Source organism: Rhinopithecus roxellana, chromosome 20, assembly GCF_007565055.1.
Source record: "Rhinopithecus roxellana isolate Shanxi Qingling chromosome 20, ASM756505v1, whole genome shotgun sequence".
NCBI lineage: Eukaryota > Metazoa > Chordata > Mammalia > Primates > Cercopithecidae > Rhinopithecus > Rhinopithecus roxellana.
The window spans coordinates 62,932,690-62,958,735 of record NC_044568.1 but is presented as its reverse complement, the minus strand read 5'-3'; the positions used below and the strand labels follow the sequence as shown (position 1 = coordinate 62,958,735).

The following is a 26,046-nucleotide window of genomic DNA, read 5'->3' as shown; positions in this document are numbered from 1 at the left end:
CCCTGATGCAATTGAGAGCAGGCCCCTTGCCGGAGAGGGAAACAGAATAGCTGCCAAAACAAAGGCTCGAGGCCAGGCTTTGTCTGGAGTCTCGCTGCTGCTCCCCAGCCCACAGGGCTTCCAGCCGCACCAGGACAAGCTTCACTGCAAAGGTGGGAGAGGAGGAGAGGGGGTGTGCCTGACCCTGGGGCATGTGGAGCGTGGATTGTGTGTGTGTGTGCATATGCACATGCATTTGTACATGTTTGTGGGATACTGGTGGGTGCGCATGCTTTGTATGTGTGGACGTACACGTGTCTGTGTGGGGTGTGTATGCACGTGTTTACACATACGGGGTTTGGGTGTGCACGTGTTCATGCATATGATGTGTGCATGTGTGGGCGTATAGGTGTGTCCATTTGTGGGGTATGGGATGCAGATATGTGCATATATTCATGCACATTCATGTAGCGCATGTGTTTGTGCATATGGTGTGTGCATGGGTGTCTGTACCTGTGGGGTACAGGTATCATGCACGTGTGTTCATCTGTGTGGAGTGTGGGTATACATGGACCATGGTCTGAGGCTCCCCCACAGGACGCTGCTCCCTGCCGCCTCCCCAGGGGATAACAGGACCCTGCTCCTCTTGCTAAAGCCAGTGTGGGAGCAGCCCCACCCAGGCAGCCTCACGCCAGCCAGGCTCACGTCTGACCAGATGGCTGAAGGAGCAGGTAGAGCAGGAAGTGGGAGCCAGTGACCCAGGTTCCCCTGGTGGCCAGGCTTGGTGGCCCAAGTCCATGGAGTCCCACCTGCCAGTGTCCTCCAGCCACACCTCCTGGGTACCAGGCCACCCATGGGCAGGGGTGGAGGTGACTCCCTGCTGACTTGCTGCCCAGCTGGCACCAATGAATTCTCCACCTTAGCCCTAGGCTGAGTGTCCACTTGGCCAGCGTCTCTCCAGACACAGGTGGCTCTAGACGGGACACAGCAAAAACAAGGCTTGGCCTGGGTCCTGGGAAGCTGACCCCAAACAGCCTGGGCTGCTATGTTCCCCAGGAGTGCTGAGACAGCAGCATGGGCTGGGTTTCTCAGGTCTTCCTGGTGAGCCCTAAGAAGCAGGCAGGAGAAGACGAGAGACCCTGAGATACCCTCTCCACGTCTAGGCCTGGAAACTCCACACCCCAGCTCTCGAGGGGGCTTTGGCACAAGGGGAACGGACCAATCAAATGTGAGAAAAGGTTGCTCCTGCTGCAGCCAGTGGACCTTGCCACCTTCTCCAGTTCTGACTCCTTCCTATAGGCAGGTAAGCTTGGGAGGCAGGGGGCCTGTGGACTTGGGGAGTGGGCTCAGGGTCTGGAGGCCAGAGGTATTATTCCCAGGCCCAGCAACCCATTGGCAAGAGCTCAGGAAGCTCTCAGAGTAGCCCTCCTCTAGCAATTCCAGGGGCAGTGTCCTCCCAGGAGTCACATCCAGATCACCGTAAGCACCCACTGGACCCTAGCATCCCCCATAAGAGGAGAGGGGTTGGCCCATGGAGGCAGGGGCGGTCAGAAGACGTGCTGGAACCCCATCTAGAGGCTGACACGTAAACCCAGAGGGCAGTGCATGAACATGAAGTAGCTGGCCTCTCCTTTGCTGGGGCCCATGTGCCAAGCCCTGCCTGCCCGCTGGAATGCCTCAACATTCTGATCCCTGTGGTGACACCACTACTCAGATCGGCTTGGCTGAGGCCAGTGGGGCGTCTCTCCTCTGGGTCCATTCACATCCATCTTCCCCAGACAAATGAACACTCCCCAAATACTCACTTCCCATTTTGACCCCAGACCAAACATACAGCCACTCCTGGACGGCCAGTGACTGAGGGTGGCTGGGCCCTTCTGTGCCCAGAAACCAGGGCCTGGGCCTATACCTGTGGGGCTGCAGGACTGTGCCAGGACAGCCTTACCTTTGCCGGGGGCTTCGTGCCCTCCCAGCTGCGTGTGTCCATAGACGGGGGGACCTGGTAGATGTCATGCCCCATCCCAGCAGAAGGTGGCACCTGGTAAATGTCCTGGGCGGGGCCTCCAGGCCCTGGGGGCACTTGATACAGGTCTGTGGCAGGGCTGGGAAACTGGTGATGGGGCGTCTGCTTCGAGAAGGTGGATGTCTGCTTGGCTGGGGGCGACTGGAACTGAGGGCTGGGACCCGGGGCTTGGTAGAGGCCTTGCTGAGCCTTGCTGGGAGTGGGCACCAGGTAGACACTGTCAGGCTGGGGCTGGTAGGTGGTGGGGAGCATGGGCGTGTACTGGGAGGCTGGAGGCGCCGGGGCATGGAGGCCAGGCTGAGACTGGGCCGGGATGGTGGGGGGGCCGGGGCCAGGCCCTGCTGGCTTCTTATCATACATGCCCACCAAGATCTTGAGGCGGTTCCCAGGAACGATGCCCTGGCGCCCATGCAGCGAGCAGAGCCACCAGCCGTCCAGGCCCTGCGTGTCCTGCTCCAGCACCGTCATGATGTCACCCTTTCGGAAGGACAGCTCATCCGGGGACTCGGCCACGTTGTCATAGAGGGCTTTAGCCAGCACGTTCTGGGGAGAGAGGACACAGGTGTGAGACCAGGAGGATGTGCATGGGGCGTGGGGGGATCCCCAGCTCCTGCCCCATCTGGGGAGGTGCCCAGCTTTGACACTGGGAAAATAACTTAGTGGAGTTTGTGGTGAGATCATTGTGCCTTTGCCTCCAATGTCTCCACCTGTTCTCCAGCAGAAAGGCCCAGCTGATCCTGGCCTTTCTTTCAACTGCACCTGTAGAGCACCTTAAAATCCTCTTGACCACTGCCACCACCAAAACTCCAGGGATGACCCTCAAGATACCCCTAAAAGCCCCACCCAAGGCCACTCTGCTACCTGGACCAACACAGGGAGAGCGGCAGTAACAACGACAATGCTGCCAAGTTAAAACAAGCAAATGGTTCTCTCTTGAGATGCACAAAAATAATCTGACAAAAAGGACAGCTTCTTAGGATAAAAAACTGAACAAAAATGAAAGGAAGCTTCCTTAACAAAGTCCATCTACCCAGAATCCAAAAAGTCAGTAATTAATTTAGAAACTTCAAACACCTTCCCCAAGGCTGGGAAGCAAACAGGAGGCACGCCCTCCCGGTCCTGGCCCCATTGCCCTCAGCAAACCCTCCCAGGACAGGGCACGTCCTCCACGTGGCCCAGGAGCCAAGCAGTCCGACAGGGACTTGGAAGAGGCTGTGGGATCAGAGGCATGAGGGCGATGGTGAGGGCAGGTGCAGAGTCTTGCTGGGACACAAGAGCCCAGGCAGGGAGGCCTTGCAGTTTCCCGCCACGCCCATGCGTCCTCGCCCCTGCTGCTGCTGCTGCCACCCCATCGAGGTGCCAGGCGCAAGATGGGCCCAGAGAGACAGAGGGTCCCTGGCTGGAGGGTGTGGTCGGTTCCAGCAGAAAGCAGGTGTGAGGGAGGCAAGGGGTGAGACAAGGCCAGGGCTGCAGCCCCTCCTAGGGCGGCCGAAGGCTACATGGGTTCCACAGGGGCCCCAGACTTCACACACAGGGAAGTCGAGTCTGAGAAAAGTGCCAGGCCGGCTGGGTGGTGACCTGACTGGGCTCCAGCCACCCCACCAGCCTGGTCTCAGGTCTGGGCTGCCCTGCAAAGTCCCTTCTTGGAGTCTCCTGGGGTCTTAGACGTGCAGCCTGGTCGAGACTGACTCAGAAATGGGACCTGGGTTCTGGCCAACCAGTAGCTGTGTGACCATCCCCACTTGGGCTCAAGTTCCATTTTCTGGACTCCATCTGCAAGGAGTGAAACAAGGAAGAAAGGGCCGCGCCTCCTTGGGCAGAAACAGGAAGCCGGAGCCTGGGCCTTGGGGCAGAGTGGGGGTGACACCTCTTCCAAGTCCCTAGGGCCCAGCCTCCCCTACACCAGCAGGGACTGGACAGAACCCCTCTGAGCTCCGTCTCCCTGGCCGGCATCAGAGGGCGATGGTACACCAGGCAAGCAGCCTGAGTAGGCAGTAGGTACCCCAGGTCCCAGGAGCAGACATTCAGACCCCACGGCTCATTTGCCCTGGGTGGGCGTCATCAGCTGGGAGCCTATTTCTCCAGAGCAGCTAGGAGCCTCCAGTCCCTAAAAGGGCCAGAGGCTAGAGTGTGGGGAGCCAGGAGGAGCAAGGCCCAAGGGAGGAGCCAGGGGGCAGCTCGGAGAAGGCAGGCCCAGGTGGAGTCACATCAGAGCCAAGGTGAGTGCAAGGGCAGAGGCCCTGGATGGCTGCAACACTGTTCACACCACAATTACAACAGAATGAAAAAGGAACTCAAGTGAAAAGCACGCCTCAAGAAAACATCCTGTGAAACGTAAAGACAGGAGAGGGTCAGGACGACTCCAGAAATGTCTGAGACAATGGAGACACTTTCTCTTCCTGTTTTTCAGGAATGAGTGTTTCTTGCTTCGGGGCTGAAAAAATACGCAAAAAGAAAAAAAAAAAAAGAAAACAGTGGACTGTGTCCCAGGCTCTGAGGCAGAATGGGACAGGCACTGCGGCGGGTCCAGGGGCCAGAGCCCCACGGAGGAGCGGGAGGGCAGGGGCTGTCCTGCAGCCCACCCGTGCTCAGGGCCCCCATTCCAGGCAGCCAGCGAGACAAGCATTTCCCAAATATGGTCTGCAGCCTGCCTCTGGGAATCACAGCCCATCAGGGGGCGGGTCACCCTCCCCCAGTGACCCTACACACCATAGAGCTGCCCCTCCAGGTCCCCCAGCCCCTGCCCTGGTGACCACAGGAAGTGCCAGCAGAGTGAGTCACAGGAAAATTCCCCTCCAGCCAAGTCAGAGAAGGTGGGGGTTTAGACAGAGGGGACCGCCCTGCGAAGGCCCCTCACCTCCTCGAAGGGCGGCCCAGGAAAGGCTGGCAGAGGCCCCGCCAGGCAGGGCCAGGCACTCAGGGAGACTGAGGGAGCACAGGCAGGGAGGCCGAGGGCTCTGCAGAGGGAAGGGCCCGGCAGGGAGGGAAAGTCCGGCCCAGGTGAGCGGCTGTGGCCTCTGGCCTCAAGGTCCAACCCCTCCTGGAATGAGCTCACTGATTGGCCGCAGCCCAGTCTGGGGCCACTGAAGCCAGGCTGGGAAGCACCTCACAGGCTGGGCACGTGGCACCGGGCGCCTGGCACCAGGAGCTCCCCCGCCTGCGTCAGCTGGTGTGCCCCCGCCCAGCCTGAGCTCTGGACGCTGCTGCTGCTGGTACACAACTGACCACTCCAGCTGGCCAGGGCCCCGCCTCTCTGGGTCTCTCTGCCTCCCCGTCTGTTCCCCAAGGACACGCACTCCTTCCTCCTCACTAGGCAGTAGCTAAGACTCAGACCTGGGCCCCGCTGTGGGACTTCGGGCAAATCCCTTAGCCTCTCTGAGCACCTAGATCCTCTCTGCTGGATGACAGCCCTGGTTTCATAGGGTCCTGCTCTATAGCCCATTAGCACGATCATGGCTCTCACAGCATCCACCTCCCAGGCTCAAGCGATCCTCCCACCTCAGCCTCCTCCCACCTCAGCCTCCCAGGTAGCTAGGACTACAGGCACGTACCAGTATGCCCGGCTAATTTTGTATAGAGATGGGGTCTCCTTATGTTGCCCAGGCTGTTCTCCAACTCTTGGGCTCAAGTGATCCTCCAGCTTCGGACTCCCAAAGTGCTGGGATTACAGGCGTGAGCCACTGTGCCCAGTGCACACTGTTCTTTTAACAAAAGATTCGCCTGGCCCTTGCTTCGGCCGGGCTCTGCAGAGATAGTGCAGGCCTAGTGGACAAGGCCTCTGTCTGAACGGGCCCTATACTGTAGTGGGACAGAAAGACAGCAAACAATTTGCTCTCACGGGGAAGAAAGTGGGGTGCCAAAAATAATGTGGGAGAAGGCCTTTGCATACAGGTTCAGAGATGGCCTCCCCAAAGAGATGACATTCCACAGGATTCCTGTCTGGGAAGAGCATGGGGCAGAGGAAGGGCCTCAGCCAGGGGGCTGGAGCAGGGAGGCAGGCTGTGACCCTGGAGCAGCAGAAGGACTCAAGCCAGACTCCATGGATGATGCGTGCACAGCTCAGTGAACGTCATCCACACAACCAGCTTCCCATGGCCAGATAAGTCCAGATGAGCAAAGCGCACACCACCTCAAGCATTCCTGGTCTGGACATGCTCGCAGGCTCCCCCCGAGCAGCCTCTCCCGGAACCCCTGCCATGCTCCAAACTAGAGGAGAGGCCAGTCTCCCTAAGCCTACTTTCCTGGCCTCCTGCACTGCTGGGCCTAGGGCATGACCCAAGCTGGGCCAGTCAGGTGCTCCTGCCCAAGTTCTCAAGGGATACAACTGTGACCTCAGATGGGATGCAAAGCCAGTCCAGGTGGACACTGTCAGTCACCTGCGTCCAAGACACAGTGGAGGCTGCTGAATCTCTGGTACCTCACTCCTGCCACACCCCACTCCCACTTCAGGACCTGCTGGACTATCATCCCGTCCAGTAAGGCTCCTCCTGGGACACCCCCTTCCCTTGGCCCCCACCTCACAGTACCACCCAGCATGTCTTGACATAGCCTGATTCACACCCTTGGACCCCAGGCACCTGGGACAGGAGGACAAGTCTACCTCCTTCAGAAGGGTAGCTCCAGGGTATGTGCACCAGAGGAACCTAGGAAGGCCCTCCACGGCTCGCTCATCCCAGAGGGCAGGGCCAGAGGAGGAGATCCCCAGCCTGATGCCAGCACTCCTCAAACAATATCCCAGCTGTTGTACATGGGAGCTGACAGGACTGCCCCACAGGCTCTGCCTGGCTCTGAGAATGGCCCTCATTGTGTCCCTGGGACCTGCCTGGGCACCAGATCCACCCGGGCTGGGCAGGCAGGCCGTGAGAAGCAGAGCGGCTGGGACCAGGGCTGTGGGTGGCACACGTCAGGGAGAGCTGCAGCCGTCGGATGGGTGTTGGGTTCTCCTCATTGGCTCTGCCAGCTGCCCTGGAAGCCCTGGACATGCTGTGGCTGTCCCCAAACTCTGACTCTGGGTTGGGGGGAAGCTGGTGTCGGGGAGTGGTAAGGGGAGATGCTGCTGCTCCAAGGAGCCTTCCCTGGTTGCCAGAAGGGACAACCGAGGAGTTCTCAGGAGCAGGGCCAGCCCGAGCCAACTGCAGAGAACACTGCAGCTGTCACCGCTGACCAAAACCTCTTGGCCAGGCCTGGCTCACATCTGGCCTGCACCCTTTCACCCAGCAAATGTGACCTCAGCACAGCACCCACAAGCCAGCACAAGGTGGGAGCTGGGAGAAAATGGCAAGAACTCCCGGTCTCTGCCCAAGACGCCGGGGTTGGGGGCAGACAAGGAAACGGGTAATACCACCACAGTTGTCACTAGGTTCACAACAGTAAGAACAGCACAGTTTCTCCCTGCCGGAGGCAGAGCTCTTTCCCTCACAGCCACCAGCTCATTTAACCCTCAACACAACCCCATAAGACAGAAATACCTCCATCTTATTAGACAGGAAAACCAAGGCTCAGAAGCTCCCTGACAGTCCAGGGTCACTGAGTCCAGAAGCAGCAGAGGCCAACCCCGCGCTGAGACACAGTAGAGCTGGGTGGCTCCACTTTATCTCCACCCAGGGGTGATGCCTGGGTTCGTGGAAACCATGAGAGGAAATGTCACGGGCCTTTCCCACCCCTCCTGTCCACACCCCCAACATACACATGCACCCGCCCCAGCACAGAGCCTCACACACAGCAGGCACTTGGGAAACACTGGTTTCTTTCATACCCAGAACCGTCACAAACTTGGGCCAAGTTTATTTCTGGAGCATTCTATTTGCTTGTCCCAAAGAGCCTCCATGGCCAACGGATGCAGGCCCAATGAGCGTGCGCCCAACTGGCCATCCGCACCCGGGACCCACCTGGAGGGGTCCTGATCACCCCACTTGGCCCTGGCCTCAAGCTCTGAGGGGCACCTCCTCTTCCCTCCTCCACGTCCCCATCCTGGGTGGAACACCAGGACCTGCCAGTTTAGTGGCATCTTCCCCTAATACTCCCACAGACAACTGGGTGGCCAGGGTCTGGGCTCAAGTCCTGGGTGCCCGGGTGGCAGGCAGCAAGGGCATGGGCAGATCACATAGCCTATGTGCGGGGCCCACATTCCAGAGCCACCCCAGGGGAGCATGGCTCCTGTCCTGCCCGCCTTAGTAGGGTGTGAAACCTCGGAGAGGATGAGGCAGGGAAGGTGTGCAGGCCCTCAGCCCCACGCGTGACACTCAGCAGCAGGAGGGAATAAAAAGCCACCTGTGGGGTGGCCACTGCCAAGGGTGCCCCGACACAAGCACAGAGCACAGCCTGGTTTTCACTGCAGCGCCACAGCAGATGCCTTTATGCCCAGGCCAGCTATGGTCTGGAAGCACGCCCCAGCCCCTACTCCTGCCAGGGCATCCCAGGCACTGTCCCTAAGAGGCTGGGCAGAGGAGGTGGCACAGGGAGGGCCCTCTTGCTTCAGGACATGGAACCTACAACCCAAAACACCCCACGGACAGTGGGGACAGCTGGCAGGCCCCAGGCCTGTACCCCTGCAGGCAGGATCAGTGGGGTTCACTCAAGTGGACTTGCTGGAGCTCATGCTTGTGATTCGGACTTTTGGCAGAGAGTTCAGTGTGAGGCTGACCCCTGACTTCAGAGACAGCACCAGGCCCAGAATAGGGGTAGCTCCCACCTCCAACCCCAACTGTGTCATCAAGGAGGCTGGACCCGCCCCTTCACCCTACTTCTGCCCCAGACTAGCACCTAGAGGTGGGAGGAAATCAGGGCAGCAAGACGCAGGTGGAGCCAGGGCCTCTCCTGTACTCAGAGGGTCAGGAAGGGCCTGACAGAGGGCAGAGCGCCACCCTCTTACAGGGAGACCACCTTGCAGCCCCTTTTCTGGGGGCTGAAGAAGAGGCTTGCCCAGTGTCTTTGCTGGACAAACATCCCTATCACCCAACCCCCACGCCCCACACTTCAAGTCTGACTCCAATACTGCCTCCTCCAAGAAGCCCCCCTGGAGCGCACCTCCCCTGCTGGTTGGTTCTAGCTGCTTCAGCTGGCTGTGGGCTCCTGAGGGCAAGGGAAGAAGTTGTCCAGGCTCAGGAGAAAAGGGTGGTAGGACCTACTAAAGGGACAGTAGATGCCAGCAGAGTGCCACAAAGGCACAGCCTTGGAACCAGAGGGTCCCTACCAAGTTGATAATCCCAAAACAGCATAGTGGTCCCCCAAGGACCAGAGCTCCCTCAATCCCAGACTGGGAATTCAGAAGCCACATGTGGTGCTGCACTGGGGGCCATGTCAGGAGACTAGGTTCTGGATCCAGTTCTGAGGACAACTAACTGTCTCTCTGTACCTCAGTGTCCCCATCTGCACCATCCGTATAATGGGAAAGGGACTTGAAGAGCTGTTTCAGGGCCCTTCCTGCACAGACAGGAGACCCTAGTGGCACTGTCCTTATTTCCATCCCTCGCCCAGACCTGGGGCCATGGTACCAGTCCATAGTGCTCACCCTCCTGCTCGGACAAACAGTAACGGCCAGAGGCTCCAAGCCTCCTGCCCCAGCCCAAGGTGACTTTCCTGGCAGAACCTGGAACTGCCCTGCCCTGCCTTGCCTCCACCCAGCTCCCAGGCAAGCAGTGCCAGCAGGAAGCGTCAGCAGCTCCTCCCCAAAGCTCCTTTCCCCACAGCCCCGCCGCCCCCGTACCTGGGCCCCGATTCTCCAGGCACCCCGACATTTGCTCTCACAGGCCAGCCAGTCCCCACCACCCAACTCTCCACCGAGGGAAAGGAATGGGCACAAGAGGGGGCGTGCCCCGGCCCAGGGCGATGGGAAACATCTCACCTGGCCGAATCCAGCAAGGAAATCAACCCATGGTCATTCTGAGAAGGTGACCAAAGACGCAGCGGGACCCGGGAGGAGTGCGGGAAAGGAAACCAGGGACTCTTAGGAGGGAGCGGGAGCCTTGTGGTGGGAAAAGGAGCTGCTGTTCCCGATCTGGAACTCGAAACCCCATCTTCCGGGTCGTAAGCCCCTCACCCCGCACCCCTAGGCAAATCTCAGCTTTCCCAGCTCCCTCACCTCGGCCCAGCAATCAGCCTCTCAGACCCCCGAGAGGCAGCCCCGCCCCTGCTCTAGCTCTGCGGGTCCCCCATCCAGGGACTCCAAAGCCTTCACGTCCACATTGTAGAACCCGGCCCCGGCCCACTCCCGCGACTCTCGTGTGCAGCTAGGACTCCTGTAGCCAGCCAGGACCCGGCTTCCACCGGCGCTGGGCGTGCAGGGCTGCAAAGCCCGCGGCGCGCCCGACCCCACCCCCGCTCCGCTCCCGGAACCCGGCGCCGGCGGCCGGAGTGAATCATTAACCGGACCCGGGTGCTCCGGCATCACAGCCTTCCTCGCTGGCGCCACGCACTTGCCCGCCCGGCCTCGGTCCCCCGGAGCTCCTCCCTCTCCGGGATCGGTGGGCAGTCCCACACCACACCAGACGGACCACCCGCCCGAGGCTCAACGTTCCCTCCTCGCAGCCGAGGAAACAGGCTCGGAGGCAGGGCGCAGAGGCCCAAGGTGACACAGCAGGCGGCCGCCGGCCACGGAGCGCGGGCCCCGCCAGTCACTTTCCCGACAGAGGCATCTTCCTGCCGGTTGGCGGCCCCCGCGCCCGGCCCCGCCAACGCCCCCGAGGCGCGCAGGCTCCGGAGCCCCCGCGGTTCCTAACTCCCGGCTCCCCGACCAGGGCGGAAGGAGGTCGCGGGGCCGCGGACCCCGGTCGGCGGTTCCCAGGCCCCGCAGGTCCGGCAGGAAATGCCGCTCGCTTAACCCCTTCCAGCCCGCGCCCACCCCGGAGCCGGCAGGGCTGCCGCCTCGAAGCCCAGACGCGGCCCGGCCCCGCCTGCCGCCCTCACCAGGTGGTTCATGGTGTTCAGTGGGCCTGGGGCCCCGGCTCCCGCGGTGGCGCACACTGAGCTGCTCTGGCCGCGTGCCCTCGGGGCTCCGAGAGCGCCACAGCTGCCTCGCTGCCGCCGCGCAGCTGCCGCCTCGGCCACCCAGAGCCGGTCAAGCCGCGATCCGCCAGCCGCCGCGGCCCAGCCGGCCCAGCCCGATCCCAGCATGCCCGGCCGCGCGCGCCCATTGGCCGCCGCCGCTCTCCATGCAAATGAGCCGCCTGTCGGGGGCGCGGGAGCGCAGACAGAAGCCCGCCCAGTAGGGGCCGCCCCCCGCCCCGCCCCCCACCCGCCACCCCGAGGCTCCAGGCCCCTGGCCGAGGCCAGGCTTCCAGCCTAGGGCGCAGGACACCGCTTTCCAACAAATCCAAGTCCCCGCCTTCCACCCGGACGAGAACGCACCGAAGGCCTCTGCAAATGCCTCCACTTCTGGGAAGGCTGCCCGGATTGCCTTCCTCCTCCAGAGCCGAGCCACGGCATCAAGTCGACTTCTGTCTTTCCCGCTAACCAACCCCAGGGCATTCATCGCGTGTCCATGGGCCGTGGGACTCAGATCTGAATCTAGTGGGAAAGAGGAGGGGGCGTGCGCCAGCCAGCAGGAGAAGAATCACCACCACCACAGCTCCGACTGTAGACGAGCCCACCGTGTAAAGACCCTAGGAAATGAAGCCTCAAGCAAGGAGGCTGGCGAGCTCTCAACCCAGCACTTTTCACGGGCAGCACCTACCTTCCCCTGCATTGTGCCGACATCTGGGGACTCCAGCTGAGCTGATCTGCCTCCTCTCATTACTCATTCCTACGGTCAGTCTAAAACCTGGGCCCAGTACCCTCCTGAGTCCTGCTCCAACTCATCTGCTTCAGCAACATGGGGTAGGAGGGGTGCACTGGGGGAATGAGGGAGACAGAAGGAAGAATCACCCAGGGGAATCGGAGTGGAGACAACCTTGGCTCTCCTGAGTCGCCCCTTGCTGGGTTGCAGGTCAGTGACTGTCACCCCCTGCAGCAAAACCAGGGTGCCAGAGCCCCTGGGCCAGGCCAGGGATGTACAATCTGCAGGGAGATCATAGGACGAGCCTGGTCCAGACCAGACAGGACCCTCAGTCAACAATCCTGGGCCATTGGCTGAGCAAGGGGATGCCATGAGGCAGCTCCAGTGGCAGGTAAGCAGCAGGGGAGACCCCGCTTCACGTAGCAGAGAATTCTCAAGCATGGCCTATGACAGACATAAGCCTAGGTGGGCCTGCAGCTGCCCCTCTGCCTGACACCCAAGGCTCAGCCTACACAGCACCTGGCGAGATGTGCCGCCTTGGCAGGCCCTCTCCCCTCTCTGGGCTCCTTTCTCATCTGAAAAGAGGCTAGGGCAGCCAAGGTTTGGCTGCTCAGGTGCTCTGGGGAGCTTGTTTAAAAGCAGACTCCTGCATCCCACCCCTCCCAAAAAACTGGACGTCTGCATTTCCTCAATATTTGGCTTGGGAACCATTGGCCAGAACTCACAGCACAGCGGGTGAGGAAGGACCAGTGGGATGGGACACAGCGTGACCCAGAGTCCTCAGGAGGAACAGAACAGCTCGCCAACACCCTATGCCTCCCCGACACAGCCCACCTCACCTCAGAAGAGGAGCCAGCCTTCAGGGAGGCTGCCTGGAGCATCTCCTCCTGCTTGTTCCCAAGAGCTGTGCCCCGCCCCTCCTGCACCGACCCTGTCCAGCCACCCACTCCTCAGCCTGGCTGGCACATAAACCAGCTTCCCAGAGAGCAGGTCTGAACCAGCGGGACCCTCAGGAGCCTCAGGTGATCCCTGGGCCTCCACTTCTGTGGGGAGGGAGACCAGGCCTCATGGGCAGACAGTGCCCTGCTGGCAGGGCTCCAGGCAGGAGTCTCTGCAGGGACGGGCAGGGACACAAAAGGCCTGGCCCTCAAGGGAGCTGGCCCCTGCTCCATCCTAGTTGGCCAAGGGCGGGGGGTGCAGAGAGGAGGTGGATGGCTGGGACCCTGGGGGATGGGACCCTCCTCCCCCAGGAGCTGGATTAGAGCAGCACTGGGGGTGGGGCTGCTGGTGTGAGCGGGAGGCAGCAAAGGGAACAGGCTCCGACACAGGCATTTCAAAAATTTGCTCGTTTTCCACTTAAATTCCCTCCTCCCAAAGCCTGTGCCTCCCAGAATGGCATTTCCGCTTTGGAAACAAGGCCCCAGGAGTTAAGCCCCACTGTGTTGAAGGGGATGTAGCTGGGGGGTGGGGAAGGAGCACCCACTGGGCAGGCTTTCGCTGGGGTATAGGGGGCAGAACCTTACCCCACCCCAGTCCAGTCCTCCCGGACCTCTGCTGTCAAGGACAGGGATGCAGCCCCACATACCCAGCAGAGCCTCCACGCCCAGCCAGTGCCAGGGACCCTATGCCCATGCACTTATTTTGTGCACACACCAATCCTGCAATACAGGCTCACCATTAGCTCCAGTTTGTTTTTTGGGTTTTTGTGAGACAGGGTTTCACCATATTGGTCAGGCTGGTCTCGAACTCCTGACCTCAAGTGATTCACCCGCCTCAGCCTCCCGAAGTGCTGGGATTACAGGCGTGAGCCACTGCGCACGGCCTAGGACCATTTTTCACAGGAAGAGACTGAGACCCAGTTTAGCAACCACTGCCCCATCCCACACACTTCGGGGAACAGAGGAGACTGGGCCAGGGAAGAAATGGAGCTGCTAGACCTCAGCCCACCCTGCAGCTGGAAGGGAATCTAGGGACAGGGACAGCAGCACTCCAGGCTCAGAAAGCCAAAGACCCTTGTCACACTCAGACTGCAAAAGGACAGGCAGCTGAGACCTAAGCACCCTCCTCCCCAATAAATATGAGTTTAGCACTGGGGCCAGCACCACCCCCACCCCACTGAAATTTAGCCCCATTGGTGAGAAGGGGTGCAGTAAATATTGTTGACTGGATGGGACCTCAGAGGTGGCCCTCATGGGATGTGCTGGCTGTGTGAAGAAATCTGAGGCTGCCCTAGTCTGGAGGATGGCAGTGGTTAAGTCACACATAAGGGCAGAGGCACATACTTGCATACACACAGCACACATGCATGCGCACACACACAGTGGGACTGGCAGCAAGGAGAGAGGCCCTGGATGAGAAGGAGCTGGGAGAGGTTGTTGCCGGACCAAGGGAGACAGCTGCAGATAATGTGGCCAGGGCACCAGCACAGGGCCCTCCCAGACAGTTGTGTCATCCCAGGAGTGGCCTGGCACCTCCAGCCAGGTTCAAGATGAGCTCACAGGCTGGAAGGGATGTCTCCAACCCCTCAGGGCCTGGAGTAGCTGTTTGTACAGAAAACAGGTGGACCCAGCACACCAGGACAGTAAGTGTCTGGAGTGGAGGGGGTTATACTGGACCCAAGTGGAAAGAAAAGTCTGGGATAGGGTTCCTGCTCTTTGGACTTTCTGACGTCTGCCTTCAGGACAGACCCAATGCACAGAAGAAGTTTTCTTGCTCGATGTTCACCAATGTCCACTGCAGCATTTATGACAGCAAAGTGTGGAGCATAATATCAATGCCAACTCTAGGGGACCAGTGAGACAAACCACAGCCCTCAACAGAATAGTTTGCAGCTATTAGATGGCCTCTTCCAAAGACTGAAATAATGCAAGAAGATGCTTACAACAAACTCAAGTGAAAAGAGCAGGCTAAAACTGGCTTGAACAGTGTAAAGGCCCACAGCCCTTCCCCTCCTAAAGCCTTGGCCTCCCAGCCTTGGCCTCCCAGCAGCAGTGAGGGTGGGCTTGGTTGATGGCTGGCTCTGGGAGCGCCAGCAGGAGAGGATTTCCTGAGGCCGGAGGTGAGCACTGCCAGCCCCAGGAACAGGAAGAAACAGTATCTCTGGAGGGCCAATGAGAGCTGACGCCATCCCCCTAGGCTGGACACTCACAGTGGCAAGCTCAAAACCCAGGAGAGGCCGGGCGAGGCAGCTCACGCCTGTAATCTCAGAACTTTGGGAGGCCGATGCAGGCAGATCACCTGAAGTCAGGAATTCAAGACTAGACTGGCCAACTAAAAATACAAAAATTAGCTGGCCGTGGTGGTGAGCACCTGTGATCCCAGCTACTCAGGAGGCTGAGGCAGGAGAATCGCTTGAACCCAGGAGGCGGAGGTAGCAGTGAGTTGAGATCATGCCACTGCACTCCAGCCTAGGCAATAGGGCAAGACTCCATCTCAAAAAAACAAAAAACAAAAAACAGCCGGGCACGGTGGCTCATGCCTGTAATCCCAGCACTTTGGGAGGCCAAGGCAGGCAGATCATCTGAGGCCAAGAGTTCAAGACCAGCCTGACCAACATGGTGAAACCCCGTCTCTACTAAAAATACAAAATTAGCTGGGCGTGGTGGCGTATGCCTGTAATCCCAGCTACTCAGGAGGCTGAGGAAGGAGAATCGCTTGAACTCGGGAGGCGGACTTTGCAGTGACCCGAGATCGCGCCATTGCACTTCAGCCTGGGCGAGAGAGCGAAACTCCATCTCAAAAAAAACAAAAAAACCCAGGCGAGGGCATGGAACCCTTGTGGACAGCACAGAGGTGAGCCTACTGTCACACCCAGAACGGACAGCCCACACCCCAACACCAGCCATTCCTCACTGCTGCCCTGGTACCAGGACAGACGACAGCTACCTGGAGGCAGAGAGAAGGGCAATGCCCCACACAGCTCTCGCGGGCAGCAGAGCTCGCACCCTCCACCTCATAACCCAGGCATGTGCCTGCTGGAAAGCACCCCGAGTGACCCCAGACCGCAGAGCGTGTGCTCACTCAGGACTCAAGCTGGAGCTGTTGCCTTAAAGGGCTTTCCCATCCTTCCCTGCTCTCGAGGGTGGAGTGATTGTGGGGCAGGGTTTGTCATTACAGTAGCGGCTCTGACTATGGGAAGGTGGGCGGGCCCTACAGCCTGAAGCCAAATCCCTCCAGTGGTCATCCCCTTTGGCATGCCCGAGGCCAGTCCCCAGAGACCCGGGGTCAAGGGCAGCACCCAAGGTGTGTGGGCAGAGCTGCCAGGTAGGGGACACAGCACAGGGATGGGGTGGGGCCTCCCTGCACTCCAAGTCCTGGCCCGCATCCCAGTAAATCCAGCCCTACGCCTCCACTTCAGGTCTGTCAGGAACAGCACTGGAAGAGGCAGCACAACTTTCCAAATTATCTGGAAATTAACAAGCAGCAGAGGCCCCTGCCGGAGGTACCTGCCTCAGAAAGAGGCACAGCTCCCAGCGGCCCAAGGCTGGAGTGGGCCAGCAAGGCAGCCCCGGGGCGCCATTCAGAGGCTCTCAGCCCACCCCAGTGACCCCTTCCTCTTGTGCACCCTCCTCTCTCAGCTCTCTCCTCCTGCCCAGCCTCCTGGGGCTGGCAGGTGGGGCGGACACCAGCACAGGGCCCTTCCAGACAGGTCCTCCTGGACCAGCAGCGCCCCTGTGTGCAGTAAGGAGGGGCCATGTGCGCTCTGCCCTGCTGCTGACCACCAGGTCCCCCTCCTGCATCTGCGCCCTATGGCAGAGGCGGCCCTTCAGCACTGCCTGGGGGAGGGGGGAAGGGGAAAGAGAGGGGCTCAGTCCTGGCTGGAAGGGGGAAAGAGGGGCAAAGGGGCAAGTTCTGTCCTCATCCTCAGAGAGGAAGCTCCATGGCTGGAGGCTGCCCAGCTCTCCGCTGACTGGCCGGTGGGCAGGGATGAGGGTGTGGTCAGGAGGCCTCCCCAGCCCAACCCAGCCCAGCCATCTGCTCTCCCATGGCAACCAGCCCCAGCATACTGGGCGGAGGGGGTGACTTCACACACCATCTGCTGCCCACTCCTGGCTGCTTCCGCAGAACACAGGTGCCCACACCCACCCGGCCACTCTGGGGTCAGCAGGCCAGGGGCCAGTGGAGTCACAAGAGGGGACCCTGGAGGCTCTGCATGGCAGTGATGGAAAGAGTGAATACAGAGAAGACAGAGCTGTGGCAGCCATAGGGAAAGCAATGCTTTTTTTCCTTTTTTTAAAGACAAGGTCTCTGTCACCCAGGCTGGAGTGTAGTGGCACAGTCACAGCTCATGCAGCCTCAACCTCCTAAGCTCAAACGATCCTCCCACCTCAGCCTCTTGACTAGCTGGGTCTACAGGTGTGCACCACCATGCCTGGCTAATTTTTTAATTTTTTTGTAGAAATGGGGTTTCGGCCGGGCGCAGTGGCTCAAGCCTGTAATCCCAGCACTTTGGGAGGCCGAGACGGGCGGATCACGAGGTCAGGAGATCGAGACCATCCTGGCTAACACGGTGAAACCCCGTCTCTACTAAAAAATACAAAAAACTAGCCGGGCGAGGAGGCGGGCGCCTGTAGTCCCAGCTACTTGGGAGGCTGAGGCAGGAGAATGGCATAAACCCGGGAGGCAGAGCTTGCAGTGAGCTGAGATCCGGCCACTGCACTCCAGCCTGGGCGACAGAGTGAGACTCCGTCTCAAAAAAAAAAAAAAAAAGAAATGGGGTTTCACTATATTGCCCAGACTGGTCTCCAACTCCCGGGCTCAAGTGATCCTCCTGCCTTGACTTCCCAAAGTGCTGGGATTATAAGCGTGAGCCACAGTGCCTGGTGGAAAAGCAATGCTTTCTCTCCCTCCCTGGACAGACAGCATCATGGGGATAGGCTGAGCATCCCACTGGAGCCTACGCCAGCCTACAGATAAAGGCTCCTTTGCCCTGGGAGACCCAGGCTTAGACTAGAGGAAGAGAGCAGATATTAATGACTTCAACTGGCCTTGGGCCTTCAGCCAGTCACTGTACTGCTCAGGTTTCAGTTTGCCCATCTGTTAAATGTACCTACCACCAACAGACTGATGGCACAGGTGGCCTGAAAGCACACAGTGGCACCCTAGTGTCCCACTGCCCGCAGCACACCCACACTCTGCGCCGTCATACACTGGCCCCACCCGCTGGGCACCAGGGCACACCCTCCCTTGGCCTACCCCATGTGCTAAATCCATCCCCCAACCAAGCCCTCCCTGCTCTCCCTATAGGCTGCACAGACACCGCTCCTCAGATGCCCTGAACATCCCTCACCTTCCCTGACACCTTGTCTGAGAGACGGGGGCAAAATCTTTCCTTGGAGCTCTGTTGCCCCCAGAGCCACCCGCCAACACTGGAGGCAGGCAGGGTCTCCTCTTGGACTGCTCTGGGGAAAGCAGGAAGTGGCTGGTTGCAGTCCCTTTCCTTATGCACATTATAAAGCAACACTCGTGCATCTGCGCCTCCTGACTGAGGTCTAACTGTTGGCAGCACTGCTGTGTAAAAGGACAGCTGTGTCCTCAGGGAACTCACACTCCAAGGTGTGTGTTAAGGGGCACAAACATAAACGCTTGCAAAGCAGACAGCAGAGGGATGGGGGAAGCTGTTCTACGCAAGGTACTTGAGGGCTTCTCTGCAGAGGTGACATTTGAGCAGATGGGTGAATCTTTTGCTAAGGCTCATTATGCAGAAAAAAATAACAGCAAAGATTTGTAAAAATAGCAGAGGCAAGTCAGCTCCTTCGGTGTGAAGAGCCAGGGTGGCCTCAGGAACACACAGAAGAAACCCAGACGCTGGGGGCCGGGGCTGAGTCTCCCTCTGCCCTCCTCAGTCTTGGCTCAGTGGTGCATGCCTCCTGGGCTTGGGGATTCCAGTGCTGGGGCAGAAGCAGCCCGGAGTGTCTGCCTGGAGGGGTGCCTTGGCAGATGGCCGGGGGTAAAAAGAAGAGAGAGCCCAGCAATCTGCGTAGGCTGGGAAGGAGGAGGAGGGACACAGGCAGCTTCTGCTCCATCCTCTCCCGCTTCCTGCTCTCCTTAGAAACCTCCCAACCAGGACCCTCTGGAGTTGTCACTGTCCCTGGCAGAAACATAGATGACTCCACAGCCTAAGACACTTAACCTCCCAGATAAGCTGCGAAAAGGCAGTTCAAACTTTAAGACACCTGGTGAGGGATGGGACAGGGAGGAGTGTGGTCATATCACTTTCTGAGCAAACAAGTAACTCTGGTAGATCCAGGATGTGGGGGCACAGATCTCAAGGCATACAATTGGATATCGGTTTTTATAAAATACTTAAATGGGGTATTTTGCCAACAATAGTGCTGGTGTTCCAGTACTTAATAACACACAGCACAAGCTGGCCTCAGTGGCTCAGTCCCAGCTACTGGGGAGGCGGAGGCAGGAGGATCGTTTGAGTCTAGGAGGCCAGCCTGGGCAACACAGCAAGACTCAGACTCAGACACAGACACAGCACACTGAAGGTAGAGATAGATACCCATCCACAAGGGAATGGAGAAATATCTTGTGGCACATCTATTACTGGAACATTGCTCAGCAACAAAAAAGAAAAAACTGGCCAGGCGCAGTGGCTCACACCTGTAATTTCAGCACTTTGGGAGGCGAAGGCGGGCGGATCACCAGGTCAGGAGACCATCTTGGCTAACACAGTGAAACCCCATCTCTACTAAAAACACAAAAAATTAGCCAGGCATGGTGGAGGGTGCCTGTAGTCCCAACTACTCGGGAGGCTGTGGCAGGGGAGTGGTGTGAACCCGGGCAGAGCTTGCAGTGTGCCGAGATCGTGCCACTGCACTCCAGCCTGGGGGACAGAGTGAGACTCCATCTCAAAAAAAAAAAAAGAATAAACTATTGGGGCTGGGCGCTGTGGCTCATGCCTGTAATCCTGGCACTTTGGGAGGCCAAGGCAGGTGGATCACCTGACGTCAGAAGTTCGAGACCAGCCTGGCCAACATGGTGAAACCATCTCAACTAAAAATACAAAAATGAGCCAGCGTGGTGATGGGCACCTGTAATCCCAGCCACTTGGGAGTCTGAGGCAGGAGAATCGCTTGAACCTAGGAGGTGGAAGTTGCAGTGAGCCAAGATCGCACCACTGCACTCCAGCCTGGGCAACAGAATGACACTCCATCTATTAAAAAAAAAAAAAAAAGAATAAAACCAATATGCTCGATGAAAAAAGGAGACCTGGCCGAGCTTGGTGGTTCATGTCTGTAATCCTAGCACTTTGGGAGGCCAAGGCGGGTGGATCACCTGAGGTCAGGAGTTCGAGACCAGTCTGGCCACATGGTGAAACCCTATCTCTACTACAAATACAAAAATTAGCTGGGAATAGTGGTGGTCACCTATAATCCCAGCTATTCGGGAGGCTAAGGCAGGAGTATCGCTTGACCCCGGGAGGAAGAGGTTGCAGTGAGCTGAGATCCTGCCACTGCACTCCAGCCTGGGTGACAGAGTGAGATTCTGTCTCAGAAAAAAAGAGAAAAAAGCCAGACCCCAAAGCGCATCTACTGTAGGCTTCCAGTTGCAGAAAGTTTAAGAACAGGCAAACTTAAGCCAGGGTGATAGAATCTTGACTGTAAGGGGGGCTTTTGAGAACTTTCTGAGGTGATGGAGACATTTGTTATTTTGATTTGATTGATGGCTACATGAAAGTCTATATAGTAATCAAAACTCATCCAACTAATGGTATGTTTAACATCTGCACATTTCACAACATGTAAAATTTACCTCAATAAGAGTTTCGACTGGTAACAAATAAAAAAAAAAGCAAAGAAAAAATACATGGCATTACAAATACCAAAAATAGACACTGCAAGCCCAAACCCACCAGGCTACTCTTTTTGCCCTGACCATCAGGGAGCTTCAAGTTAAATTTGGATGCCTACTGAGCCCAGGCTTTCTGGGATAATTCTTCCTCCTTCACAATAAATTACATAATTCCAGATCTTTTCATGATCCCAGACTATTTGTGTCTTCTGCTATAATATGCTTCAAATCCTTCTTGGAATTTGGCAGGGCTTAAATAATAAATTAAAATGACTGAAAAACCTTCCCAGTCTCTAATCCCTGTTGGAGAAGAGATTAACTTCAGAGCCGCAACTTGTGACCATCTCAACAAAGCAAGCATACCTTCCACACCTCTACTGAGGTCCCCAACCTGTCCCCCAGAACTCTTTTCCTTTTTCCTGAAGAGAGGGAGACAATGGCCCAGCACACAAGGACTGAGAGTGAGCCACAGAAACAATGGGGCTTGGCCAGGAGGACACACGCAGGGCTGTAGTGAAGCCAAGTCCAAGGCTAGGGGTGAAGGTAAGCACACAGAGGGAAGGTGGTATGGGCTCAAGGACACCAGGGCACCAGTGGTAGGAAATGGGGAGGTCTGCAGATATCACCCAGGCCCCCCACTCACCCTCCCGGCTGTAGGCCCCTCCCTTAAGGAGCCATGATCCTCAGGCAGAGGTGGAACCAGCCTCCCTCCAGGCCCTGCCTGCTCTGTGCTGGCCCAGCTGCTGCAGACCACACCTGAGCAGAGGCCTGCACCACTGCAGTGGCTCCCGCGGTCTGCAATGCTGCCTCATTCCTGGGGGCACTTGGAGCAGGGCAGCAGCTGCCTATATGCAATGGGCCAGCTGGTGGCCCCAGTGCAGGTCACTCTCTCTGGATGGGAGGAAGACAAGGACCTGCCCATCCAAGGCTCAAGAGGCTAGGGTCCTGCAGGCCACGCCCGGGCAGGGGAAAGGCCAGGGTTATCCCACCACCAAGGCCTTGGCGGAAACCACACTGACCATAAAGAAAGGGCCATGGAACCCTGGGGGCAGAGGCCAATCAGTCTGGGCCCAGCCCAGCCTCCTCCCCATGCTGGCTGCCCAGGAGTCAGAAATGGGGTCTGGGCCACTGCACTAGCCAACCATGGCCACATAAAGACAATAATCTCCATAGCAGTAGCTGCTGTTACTTAATTACCCTCCTTCTAACAGCTCTGGGCACCCCTCACCAAGTTCTCACAAAACCCCAGGAGCTCTGTACTGTTAACATCCCCATGACATGGAGGAGGAAACTGAGGCTCAGGGAGGTTCAGTAACTCACTCAAGGCACAGAGCCAACACTGCTCACTCTAGAGCCCTCGCCCTTGACCCACCAAAACACTCTCCCCACCCCGAAGCAGCCTCTCCAGGAACCCCTTTCAGCCCCAAGCAAGGCTCTGAGGAGAGTGGCTGAGACCTCAGGCTTGCAGAGCTCGAGGTGAACGGGAATGACCTGGTGAAGAAGGCAGCCAGCTGGGGATCACTTCCTATAGAGGGAGGGACAGGCTGAGCCAAGGCCCAGTGGCCGGAGAGGGTGCGGCAGGGTGGTGGCGCCTGAGCTGCGGACTTTGAAAATGGACACTGCCTCTTCCCACTCTCTCTGTCCACTGCCTGGCTGCCCAGGCCAGCCCTTCATGGCTCCTTGGGCGGCTCTCCCTCTCACACCACTGCCTGGCACAGAGCCAGTCCCACGATTGCTGGCCAAGGTTTAAACCAGATGCAGGCTGGTCCACTCATCTCCATCTACCACTGCTGGGACTGGCTGGGACTAGACCTACCGTGCTACACAACCCTGGGTGCTCCCTGCTCTGAGCCCAAAGCTGCCTTGCCACCCAGGGACGCAGAAGGGGTGACGCAAACTCACGTTTGGGAAGCCATAGGTAGAGGGTTGGCTGCCGTTCACAGTTCAACAGGCTGCGGCCCCCACAGGTAGAGGCCATGCAGGATGATGGTCATTTTATGGTTGTGGATCCTGCCACACTTGGCTCCCACCCTGGCTCCACCTCTCACTGGCCATGTGACCCTGGCAAGACACGACACAGGCCATCTGTGGGCCTGTGAGACCCTGAGCCCCGTGTCCGGCACACAGGGCAGCATCCCTGAAAGGAGCCATCCCTCAGTGAAGGAGCACAGGAGGAGCTGGAGTGGCCGCACTCACTTCGCAGATGGGAAGCAAGAGGCAGAACAGATAGCAGGGAGGCCTCTCTGCAACTGGAAGCTGGCCTCTCACTTGGCGGGGCCGGGTGTGGCCAGCACCTGCCACCCCTAAACATGGACTTCCAAGCCAATGCCAGCCAGAGGTCTGAGGTGGGTGGCACATTTCCTTCCAAATGTGTCCTCTCAGCTGCGGGAAGAGACAGGCCCAGGGCGCTGGGCAGCCATGCCCAAGAGGAAGGCATGGGAATACGCATGGGGTGTCCAGGTACCGCCTGAGCACTGCACCGCTCTATGCCTGGAGCAGAGGAAGGGGCACTGAGCAGGGAGCTGGGACGCCCTGGCACCTTCCCCTGTCTGGGTCTGGGACTCCACGTGAGTCAAATGACAAGGTGACACCAGCTGACCCCCGACGTGCCCCCTGCCCCAACACTCATGGGGTTGCTCCCCGTACAATCAGCCCACCAACCTCTCACCCTGCTTCCCCTCCCACCCCCTTCTGAAGTATCTTATTTCTGTGGGCCAAAGTGCCTGCGTCAGCCCATCTAGGAAAAGACTGCCCAAATGAATGGGTGTGCTTAAAACCCAGACGTGTCCCTGAGCAGTCACCACTCTGGGTTCCAAGGGCAGGGCTTGAGCAGGCGGCTTGGTCTGGAAGCCTCCACAGGGCCTCCTCAGCACATGAAAGCAATTTTTCGAACACTTCAAGACTGTTCCAAAAATGAATTCTCCTCTTGGCCCCACCACCTCACACACTGCCCAAGGTCCCAGGAGAGAGAGCCATGGTGATCTGCCAGCCAGGCACGTAACGGACAGATGGCGACGACCCCTGCCCACCCCTAGCAGAATTCTTCTGGGCTGTGACTACAAGGGAGAGGGTACGAGGTGACTCGGAGCCCGTGATGATCTGGCCAGGTTGCAGGTCCCCACAACAGTGCCTATCTGTCCAAGTCCTACCCAGCCCGCCGTCCCTCTCTTGTTACAGATGAGGCACAGCGCCAAAGAAGGCTGCCCAAAGTCCTGTAAGGCAAGGGGTCAGGGTGCCATTCCAGACTCTGTGTCCAGAACTTGGTTCTGACTGTGGACAACCAGACCAAAGCAAACGGGGACCTCCCCATAGAGGTCCACCCAGGCTCGGATGTGGCCAGTGACATTCCCTAATCACTACTGCCCTGGGACACCGGCCCTCCAGCAGGCTCAGGTGGTTCACCTTGTCCGTCTGTCCAGTGCCCACAGGAGCGGGGCTGGCCAGTCTCCTGAGGCCCTGGGCCAGAGAAGTCCAGAACTTTCCAGGAGAGCAGAGCAGAAGAGAGGAAGGGCTTGGTAGGCATGCTCTGTTTTCTTTCTTTCTGAAGACAAGGCGATTATGCTCTGAACCAGAATGGATGGTGGGGTTTACTTCAACACAGTCTGGAAGCTCTCATTTTTTCATCTGTAACTGCATTACCACTTCTGGAGGTGGGCGCAAGCGGGCTCTTTAATTCCGCAATAACGATGCTTTGCACTTGGTCAGCCTCCCCTCCAGTCATCTGCACACACTCTGGAGTAGTTAATGAAGAGGCCACTTGCCAGGAAGCCCCCACTGCCTGCTTCATGGAAAGGATGGGGTCCTCCGGGTGAGGAGCAGTTCCAGAAACAAGGCCAGAGTGGACAGGGCTCTGGAGGGAAAATCCCCGAACAAGGCAGGGAAACGATGGTTGGAGGCCACAGCTCACCAGGTGCGGATGGTGTCCCTTCCTGGCAGGACGCCAGGGTGTCCGCCTCCCACCTCAGTCTGTCCATCTGTAATGTGAGGCCTGGTCACCCAGGGTAGCCAGGATCACTTGCTGTCCTCAGGAGATGAGACTGAGATGCTCAGAGATGCCAGTGCCCAAGTGTGGAACCATGGCCCGGGGGTCTGCCAAAACCCAGGCTGCCCGGCCAGGAAGAGGGGGTGTCGGACAGAAAACGCCCACGGCCAGCGGGGAGGAAGTGGCGTCAGGGCCCCGGGGGTTCCGCGGCGGGAGGAAAACTTCCCAGGAAAGTGAGCGCATCGGTTGTGGAGGGCAGGCACGGCTCCCATCCAGACAAGCCGTCCTGGGGGAGGGGTGGCTCCGGTGACTGGCAGAGATCGCGCCCCAACCTGGCCACCGGGGGGGGGGGGGTCCCGGGAGCGCCGCAGGGCAGCAATCCGAGGGAGGTCTTGCAGGGGCAGCACAGGCCTCCCACCCCCTCATCCAGCCCGGCAGTCCCGGAGGGGAGTCCCAGGAGTGGCAGAGACCCCACCCGCTAGGCCTAACTGTCCTGTTGCGGGGTCCTGGCGGGCGGCAGACTCCCGCCTGGCCCAGCTGTCCCAGGGGTTTCCCGGACCAACAAAGAGCCTTCCCAACCCAGCCATCTTGGGGGGCTCCCTGAGGGGACAACACGGACCCCAGCCCGACCCGGCTCTCCTCAAAGAGGATGGAAAGGCTGGGGCATACAGGCCGGCTTGTGGGAGGCTCCCCGAGACTGTGCGCTCTCCCCCGGGGCCGAGCAGGCCCCAGTCAGACGACCCCCAGTCCGGGAGCCCCCACGGCATCAGGCCCGCAGCGGGCGGCGAGAGGAGGTAGCGGGCGGGCGGGGGACAGCCGGCCCGGGGTCCCGGGCGGCGCGGTACTCACCGGCACGGACATCTTGGCCGTCGCCCCCGGGGCCTGGTGGGCAGCGGCGCCCGCAAGCTGGGGGCTCGGGTCCGCCCGCGCCGCTCAGAGCCCCCGCGAGGGGTCCGGGCGCTCTCCGGCTCCTCGGGCTCCCTAGCGATCCCGGACGCCGGACAGTCCGGCGGCTCCAGCCGCGCCGCGCATGCGCCGCCCGCGCCGCGCCCCCCCGGCCCCACCCCCCCGTCTCCGCGGCCGGGGCCACGTTAAAGGCGAGGACCCCAGACCTTGGCCTTTTTCTGTCGGCCCAACGCGGCGGGGAGGCGCGGTCTCCTCTGCTCCTCGCCCATCCCTTGCAGGCCACCTCCAGTCGCACCAGCTCCAGGTCGCCTAAGCAGTTCCCTCCCCCAACACTGCACGTCCCCGGGAGCTGGGCGTCTGCCCTGTGGCCCTGGCCGGCCTCCTAGGCCCTGGGTCCGGGCGCAGACGGGGGAGGGGTCGGCCGGCGGAAGGCGATCGCGGGGCAGCAGAGCAGGCCTCCGGGAGCCCCTCTGCCCTCCCCCACCTGAGAGCGAGACCCCCAGGGAAGAGGAGCTCCCCACTCCCCGGAAACAGTCTGGATCATCCTGAAGTCGCCCTGACAGTGACATCTGGCCTGGCTTCCTGTGTCCCTGTAACCCCCACTCCTGAGCCCACCCTCAGCCCATCGTCCTCCCAGAGGCTGGA

The 26,046-nt window shown here is 59.2% G+C and overlaps 1 protein-coding gene across 4 annotated transcripts in view; it reads right to left on the bottom strand.

Annotated features, from left to right (window-relative positions):
- Positions 1–25,529, bottom strand: part of BCAR1 (BCAR1 scaffold protein, Cas family member) — a 37,382-nt gene extending 11,853 nt beyond the window's left edge. The window contains exons 1-2 of one of the 4 annotated variants that reach the window (XM_030925063.1): positions 25,345–25,529; positions 1,925–2,545 (exon numbers count right to left, since the gene is read on the bottom strand). In XM_030925063.1, the coding sequence (XP_030780923.1) occupies positions 1,925–2,545; positions 25,345–25,356 (633 nt within the window). In that variant the 5' untranslated portion in view covers positions 25,357–25,529. Of the gene's footprint in view, positions 1–1,924; positions 2,546–10,416; positions 10,523–10,906; positions 11,088–23,886; positions 24,139–25,344 lie in introns of those variants that run through there. The other 3 variants (XM_030925065.1, XM_010382973.2, XM_030925064.1) reach the window with 3 other exon arrangements.
- Between the last annotated feature and the right edge of the window lie 517 nt (positions 25,530–26,046).